Raw genomic sequence first — 8,645 nt, forward strand, 5'->3', positions numbered from 1 at the left:
CAACGTGGCTGAGTCAACCCCTTCCCTGGGGAGATTATTCCAGTGGTGACTGTCCTCAGCATGAAAAATTTCCCTCTGGTGTCCAATCGGAATCTCCCCAAGAGCAACTTGTGTCCATTCCCCCTTGTCCCCTCCACGTGACTCCTTGTAAAAAGGGAGTCTCCATCTTCTTTGTAGCTACCCCTTAAGTACTGGTACATGGTGATGAGATCCCCTCTGAGCCTCCTTTTCTCAAGGCTGAACAAACCCAGCTCTCCCAGCCTATCCTTGTATGGCAGCTTCCCAGTCCTTTGATCATCCTGGTGGCCCTTCTCTGGACCCCTTCCAGCCTGTCCACATCCTTTTTGTAATAGAGGGGACCAGAACTGTACACGGTACTCCAGGTGTGGCCTGACAAGCGCTGAGTAGAGCGGGATAATGACTTCTTTCTCTCTGCTGGCGATGCCCTTTGATGCAACCCAGCATCCTGTTGGCCTTCTTGGCCGCAGCAGCCACTGTTTGCTCATGTTGAGCTTTCTGTCTGCCAGGACCCCCAGGTCCCTTTCCACAGAGCTGCTCTCCAGCCAGGTGGATCCCAGTCTGTGCTGCACTCCTGGATTATGTTTTCCCAGGTGCATGACCTTACACTTGTCCTTGTTGAACTTCATAAGGTTCTTGCTGGCCCACTCCTCCAGCCTATCCAGATCTCCCTGCAGAACAGCTCTCCCTTCTGGAGTGTCTGCTTCCCCACTCAACTTGGTGTCATCTGCAAACTTCATCAGGCTACACTTGATGCCCTTATCCAGATCACTTATAAAGACATTGAATAACATTGGGCCCAATATCGATCCCTGGGGGACTCCACTAGTGACAGGTTGCCAGTTTGAGGAGGAGCTATTTACCACCACCCTTTGGGTGCGGCCTGTCAGCCAGTTCCCCACCCACTGCACAGACCACTTCTCTAGGCCATAACGCATCAATTTCTCCAGGAGGAGACTGTGGGGGACCGTATCAAAGGCCTTGGAGAAGTCCAGGTAGACAATGTCCACCGCCCGCCCCATGTCAACCAGGCAAGTCACTCTGTCATAGAAGGCCACCAGGTTTGTCAAGCACGATCTGCCTTTAGTGAAGCCATGAAAAAAAGTACTGTGGAGCTGATCACCAGTGTACTTTTCGTTGTTCTATAGCTGTACCAAATTACCTTCTTTTTGAAGCTTGCTTTATTCTGATGCTGTGTTTGGTTCTGGTGCTCTGCTGTTTGAAGTTTCTGAATCTTTCCTGTGATTCTCTTCCCCCCTTCATTTGCAGACCTATGATATTCAAGGAAACCTCCAGAATGATAGTCAAGTTACTGTCTCTGTTATCTTTGAGAACAAAAGCACTAGCTTCCTTAAGAGCATGGAACTAAATGTCCTCGACACTCTCAACACTAAAATGCTCCGACCAGAAGGATTATCAGTACATGATGGGATACCCGTGCCCTTCCAGCTACCACCTGGTATGTGCAGCTTTGCACGGGGTTCTTGGAGTATGTCTAGTCCTGCACTGCCCTCCTGTGGAAAGAATTGTTTGAATGCCTTGCTACTTGCCGTTTTCCAGAAAGTCGTGGCCCTCTGCCTGGGTGTTCACTGGGCTTTCACACAGTTCACTGGAGAGGATAAGCCTTCTTTACAGTATGGCTAAAAACACAGGTGGTTCTGTACAGCAAGAGCAAAGCCTATAACGTAGGGCTGGCAGTCCGAATGTCGGAGTTCCTTTTTCAGGTGACTGCAGGCTGGCACACCTTTGAACGTGCCAGCATTGCCAGCTACAGGAATCCAAAATTCATGAGGAGTTTGCTATGAGATTTAAAATGAAGCAAAGTTACAGGTTCATGAATTAGAATCTGGTCTGGATTTATTCTTGAGCTATTGTTCCAATGTTTTAATGGCAGAGGCCATATGCAGTGAAAGATTGTGATAAGTATGTGCTTATTTGGATGGGGAACCGAGCCCTTAAGAAATATTAGACATGGAGATGAAGGATAAAGGCTTCAGACGCAGCACAATAGTACAGTCGAATCACTGAACATCTTTGAATTTCACTTCCCTTGCCAAAGAATTAATTTGAATACTGAAACAGCTCACAGAGCCTTCTGGGACTTAGTGGCTTCAGGGTGCGTTTTGATCCCCCCTGAAAAGCGGTGGGGTATCTTTTATATTGTTGTTCTTGACCCAGGCTTGTATATTAAAAGAAAAACAGACACATTAGAATTCACATTAGTTCTGAAGACTACTTAGAAAGCTGTGTATTTTCCAGTTATACAAACAGTTTGAATATATTGATGCTGTGACATACTTTGCCCAGGCACTCACTCAATAAGCTCTACCAAATGCCAGCTCTCACTGTTGCTTTTCAGAGACTCAGGAGTTAAGTGCTGTAACACTGGTAATTCACAACAGGAATTGCGCATATAACTCTTCCAGCCACATGGAAAACTTCAGATTTGGTTCAGAAATAGTCAGTACATAAAGCTTAACTGTTAATGATCAGTTTATTCTAACCATTACTTAAATATGGAAACCATCTTCTGACCTGACTTCTCTCTTCATGCTAGGAATCTCTAATGAAGCCCAGTTTGTGTTTACACTTCAGAGTATTGTTATGGCTCAGAAGTTAAAAGGAACACTGTCCTTTATAGTCAAAGTAAGTGCAGCTTTAAACTTGGTGTGTCTGCTTCCTTTGGAACTGCATAAGGGAGCTTGACTTGGGTGGAAAGCACTGCTTTAGAGCTTTTCTTAGGCATCATTTCATCTCTGCTGCACCAACCCATTCTGTGATGCGAGAAGTATTTTTACATGACATCTTGTGCAAAGAGTGTCCCGAATACTGTGTAAGCATGTCCTTAATTGTCATTCCTGGCAGCGTGTGAGCAATGCAGCCTGAAACGTATGCCACATTGTCAGCTAGATCACTGCAGTGGTGCATCTGCTGGGGTGAGGAGGTCAACCAACTAGTGAGAGATGCAACCCAGAGCCTGTTCCCTCTGATCTCAGTTACCCAAAGATCAGTTGGACACTGCTACTGGTACAAGGTTGGAAAAATAGTAATAATAATTAGATACGGTTAATAAGGATGGAAACCCAGAATAAGAGTGAGGTTAGCTGAAGGCACTGTTTAATAACTGTCGACCTGTATAAGACTATGTGGGTTTCTAATCTTCAGTAAAATTCTTAATGAAGGAGCTGCTCAAAGGAAGTAAATAGACACAGCTGTGGCTACTTCTGAGTCAGCTATTGTCTCTATTTTAATGGGTTTCTTAAAAATAGTATACTAGTCCTATTTTCAGTACCTAAGAATCTGGTAGATACTAATTTATTATTTTGCTTGGGAAATAGTGAACTGTAAAACCACCTTTCCAAGTCTTAGTTTAAATTCCATCTGCTCAATATATTTCAGAGTGCAATCGAAAACGCAGCTAGATTCCTTTCAGTTGTGTCCCTCATCTGCTCCAGGTGTACATATCAGCTAGCTGCCCAAACCTTTTTCTCTGAGTGGCCTGATGTTGTAGTGTGCTGGTCATCCTCAGACTGATCCTTCAGGCCCAGCCAGGGTATATCAAAGGGAATTGAGCCCTGAAGTCTTTGTTGGTGCCTGTTTGGTAGGTGGGGGTGGTGCCTCCTCTTGCTGCCTCGGGGCTCCCATTCATCTCCTTTCCTTTGACCTGTTACAGAATGATGAAGGTTCAACCCATGAAAAACTAGATTTCAAATTGCACTTCAGTTGCGCTTCATACTTGATCACAACGCCTTGCTATAGGTAAGTGCCATTTAGGGAGCACAACATTGGTGCTTTTGCCGCCCATGTGAAGCTGCGCTTTATCTGCAGGCCATCTCTGCAAGATACGCAGCATGCTTTTGACTTCGGCTGCCTGTGATTGCTTTGGTTACAGTTCAGTTATCTTGGTTAATGTTTGACCGTTAAAGTATGTCCAGCAACTTACTTCAAGTGGTTTCTGAAGGTGGAGCTATGTGCCCTGTAGGCTGGCAGAGGTTGTGTGGAAGTAGCTCTGGTTGAGGTCATAGGGTACTGCAGTGGAGTCTGGAGTATGGTTCCCGTATTTGCTGTAAACCCATTTTCCTAAAGCTTAGTAGTACTTAGACTTCTGCATCCTGAGATGTCTCAAGGTCTGCATGGGGGCTAATGTGGCAGATTTCACTTGGATTTCCAGTACAAGTGTTTACTTTCCTTCCTGTTTTGCAGTGATGCTTTTGCCAAGCTCCTAGAGTCTGGAGATCTGCATATGAGTTCTGTTAAAGTAGATGGAATTAGCATTTCCTTCCAACATCTACTGGCGAAGATCTGTTTTCATCATCATTTTTCAGGTGAGTCTTCCTCAATGCAGAACCCTCTGCAAAATTATGTATTCTAAAACTTTTGCTGTGCTTGGCAAGTGCAACACTCCATGGCCTCAACAATGCTAGAAGCAGGTGATGCCCAGATTAAATAAATTTGGGAGAGGAGGTGGTTTTTTCCAGTTTTGTAATGCATTGGTATCCTCAAAGCATGCAATGTTCTTCAAAATGAGCTCTCCATCTGTCCCTGTGGCTTTCCTCCGGTCCAGCAAGGCACGTGGCAGGTGTCATGGGAGCAGCTTGCTTACAGTTAGGGCTGTAACTGTTCTCTGGAGGGTGTATTTGATCTTCAGTGCTTCAGCCTCCCTCTTTCCCCAGTGCTCCATTTCAGTAAGGGAGAGCACAAGCTATTCAAATTTGGACTTTAATTAAAACACAAGTACTGGATGAAGCAAAACAAATGGCTGTTTCATCATGCTCTGGTGTATGCATTAGATGTTGCCTCACTGAAAGTGTTTCTGGGGAAGAGATCTGTATTCTGGTCAGCATTTTTGCCACAAAACAATTGCAGCTTGCTTAAGACAAATGACTAACATTGTTGTTGTGAAATATCCCAGATAGGAGCCAGGCACGTTACATCATCTTAACCCTGACTTCTTCCTCCCCTCACTCAGTAGAAGCTTCTCTTCCTTGAGGCCAGGCAAAGCAGTAGTTCCTCTTCACCAGAAGCAAACCTTGTATTAGAAGTTGTTCCACTAAATGAAAGCTCCTCCTTTCTTTATAGTCGTGGAACGCGTTGATTCGTGTGCATCGATGTACAGCCGTTCTATCCAAGGCCATCACGTCTGCTTACTGGTAAAAAAGGTGAGAGCATTGTAACACTCTGAAACAAGACCTGAGGGAAGCCAAATCTGCAGCTTTTCCTCTCCTAACAGAAAGAGGGAAATATTCCTGTCTAAATCATCCAGGGGCACCATGGGCAATTTCATTCATCTGGCCCATCTAACAGTTCTCGCTGTGCTACTGCCAAGCTTGTACCTCCCCAGGGGCTTTCTGTTGCCCAGCATGGTCCTGGTGGGTAGTAGCAGCACTGATGGCTTCCCCAAACTGACCCCTCGGCTAAGCCCGCCATGGGCCTGTGCAGGCTCCACCGGCTGCTTCCAATCCCTGAGCTTGGCTGGGAATAAAATTGTCCCCGCTTAGAAGAGGAGCTAATGGATTTTTTTCTTTTTCTTTCCAAGGGAGAGAACTCTGTATCCATAGATGGGAAATGTAATGATTCCACCCTGCTTAGCAACTTGTTGGATGAGATGAAAGAGACATTGTCCAAGTGCTGAATATTCCTTAAAATATTCCAACTACAAGAAACACACCTAATGTGCAAAGACGAGCAGACCCAAGTGTTAAGTTTCTCCCTCGTACGCATGTACTATCCTGGGGCACGTGCTTTTCAGTTAACTCCACCGTTGTTTGCAGTTTAGACATTTTAAGGCTGTATGTTACCTTTTTATTTCAAAACTTTTTACAGACTCTGGTGTTAACCCTTTCTAGCCCAAAGAGATCCTGGTGACATGACTGGAGGAGGGAGGGAGGGGTGCTATTTATTCAGCAGCTCATGATGATCCCATAAACCTTGCCAGCTGTGTGGGATGGTGGACTAAGCAGAATTTTATCAACAGTAGCTCAGAGTCTGTTGCTTGTGCTCGTTGCCAGGGAAGGTTGACTTGATCCTTAGCCATAGAATATGTTTTCAGGGCTGCTGTAGTCGGTATATATTTCTAGCAGAGGCTGGTGCTGGACCTGAAGGCCTCTTGTTTGTTGTTTTATTTTTTGTATATGATTTATTATTTTTATCTCAAGATCTATTGTGATCAGCATATAAACATCCTCCATCTCCTTGAGCTAATCCAGATGAGCCCTGTGGGAACTGGGATGTTTGAGTTTCTGTTTTATAGTAGTTGCCTTGAGCCTTAACCTTCTTTTAGTGACAGCTGAAAGAGTAGAGAGCAAATGCATGAAACAGGCTGAAAGTGTTACTGTTTGGTTCTCTGCTCCTGTTGGCCACCCCCACAAATGGAGTCTATCATGCCTCTCCCCTTTGAGCAGTCTCTGCTGATGTGTTTTATGAGTCCACTTCAATTTCACATTCCTGAAAAGCTAGGGTGTAGCAAGAAACTGGAAATCCAAAGGGGTCTGTTCCTGCTTTTTTATCACTTTGCTCACCAGCTGAGGTTGACCACTACCAGGTTAGAGAAACGCCCACACATGTAATCCCTTGTACTCCGAACAGTTTGCAGATCCAGCCCTCTTCCCTCTGTGCTGTGAAATCAGATGTTGTGCTGTCTTAGTTGTCCCCATAGCATCCTATGGCCCTGCCCTCGCAGCAGTGGGTGCCAATTTAGCAGTGCAAGTGTAACTGGGTCCCTGCAGCAGAACTCTCCCTGCCTGGGTGGCAGGAGAGAGGGCTTAGGGAGGAGCTGCAGACCTGTCTCTGTAGCAGGTGACTTTGGAGGGAGGAAAAAGGGAGGGTGTACAAAGTGAAGCCTGTTCTGCACTATTGAAATCTTGTGAAATTGCTGACTGGAAAGGGATGTCACTGTGTCCTTTACAGAGATGCTTAACTGACATCCTTCTCCAAAATCTCTTGCTTTTGTTTTGGTTTTTGGGATTTTTTCCCTCACAGTTCTTTCACTTGCTGTTCTACACCCAGCAAACCGAGAACATGCTTGAACAGTTTTGCTTTGAGGTACGGGTTGCTGTTCTCAGAAGGGTCCCCAGGGAGGAGCTGGGTTGGTCTGCACTTCTCCAGCACCACCACCTCTCTGACAGCCATCAGCAGTGCCCAGGAGAGACAAACTAAAATCCTACACAGGGAACAGGATAAAATGTTGGTCTTATCCTTTGGGTGAATGTCCTGTACTTTAAGCCTGTCTTGTGCTCTTTACACTCTTCCCATGTTAGGGTATGTTTGCGAAGGCTCTGCTGTGGTTTTATTGCTAGGACCAGCTTCGTATTCTGACCGTACTTGTGCGCTGCAGGAGTTTGTTTGCAGCGGGCTTCACTGCTGGTGAGGTGGTAGGTTTTGGTATCAGTCAACCTCCTTTGGTTAGCCAGTTTGTGTATTAGAAACTGCACATATTAAAATTGTCTTAAAGGGTAATGTTCCTCAATTAGTGTGTTTTTTAATTCATGGATGAAAACTGTCACTTTAGCATGTAGAGTCTTCTTTTACAGAATCCTGTGCAGTGATTCTAGAATTTTGAAACTGTATGATGTGTTGCATTCACAAATTTATTTGCTATCAACATTCCCTTAAAAACAACGACAAAAAAAGAAAACATACCACAAGCTGCTGTAATGATTTTGTGTCAAGATGATCCAATAAACTTTCAAAACAAAGTTCAATTTTTGGCTTTGTAAATAGTCCTTTTCTAAGACCCTTCCACTTTGTATGGACCCAACCATGGATGTACCCCAGCTCTGAACGTCTGTGTCTTTGGGGGAGATAAGAGGAATCTCATGCCAAAAGCTCTGGAGGAGCTAAGAAGCAATTTCTAACAGAACTGTGTGTGGTGGTAGGTTTTTATCGGCTGGGGCCTGGTGTGCATCAGCGTGGGGAGCCCTGCCAGTCCTGTATCCCTGATGTGCATGTCTTGTACCTGCTCTGCCAGTGGCAGCGGCTCGAAGGCAAGAAGTACATGAGCAGAAAAGGGTTCTGTAGTGAGGGAGACTGGAATGATGCTGTTCTTAATCTCTTGCGTTTTAAACTGACCTGAGTTTTACAGGCACCAAGGCTTTGATTCCTACATGCTTTGAATAGCCAACTGGTCAGGCTGTTGGGTTTTAACACCCCTTTGGAAAAGTAATTCAGACAGCCTCAAGTTAAAGCTGCAAGTGTGATAAGTTAATGCAGCTAAAATCTAAGCACTAATGAAACTTGGCCCCTTCTGTCTCTTCCTCTCGGCCTGGCATCCAGTAAAATTCATGATGGAAACGTAGCATTAATATGAAGATTAAAGTCCAGCACTGTTGCAACAGGAACTGAGGCAGCGGTTTTGGTGATGCTCTCAGTGGTTGCTAGTAAGAGCAGAGCCTGTGAAAATCATCTGTTATGACAGAAAATATCTGGGGCAGTGTAGTCAGGAGCTACCTGCTCTGCACTGAGAAAAACCCATGGCTTGCACTGCCTTGTCAGACCGATTAGTGGTAGATGAGCTCCCGCTGCGAAGGAAGGACCAGGTCAGTGTGAGACCCATATTGCAATCCTGTACAGGCCTGCAGGGCCCGCTTCATCTGCCGCCTTGTGGGACTGCACAAATCTGATGAAACAGG

The 8,645-nt window shown here is 45.3% G+C and overlaps 1 protein-coding gene across 2 annotated transcripts in view; it reads left to right on the forward strand.

The window, feature by feature from the left end:
* The window catches only part of AP3D1 (adaptor related protein complex 3 subunit delta 1), a 51,349-nt gene extending 43,631 nt beyond the window's left edge, over positions 1-7,718 (forward strand). For both annotated transcript variants that reach the window (XM_064469759.1, XM_064469760.1), the window contains exons 27-32: positions 1,288-1,477; positions 2,576-2,664; positions 3,692-3,777; positions 4,222-4,343; positions 5,098-5,177; positions 5,555-7,718. In XM_064469759.1, coding sequence (XP_064325829.1) covers positions 1,288-1,477; positions 2,576-2,664; positions 3,692-3,777; positions 4,222-4,343; positions 5,098-5,177; positions 5,555-5,650 — 663 coding nt within the window. In that variant the 3' untranslated portion in view covers positions 5,651-7,718. The remainder of the gene's footprint in view (positions 1-1,287; positions 1,478-2,575; positions 2,665-3,691; positions 3,778-4,221; positions 4,344-5,097; positions 5,178-5,554) is intronic.
* Positions 7,719-8,645: the final 927 nt, after the last annotated feature.

The sequence above is a fragment of the Phalacrocorax carbo genome, chromosome 19 (assembly GCF_963921805.1).
Source record: "Phalacrocorax carbo chromosome 19, bPhaCar2.1, whole genome shotgun sequence".
NCBI classification, from domain to species: Eukaryota; Metazoa; Chordata; class Aves; order Suliformes; family Phalacrocoracidae; genus Phalacrocorax; species Phalacrocorax carbo.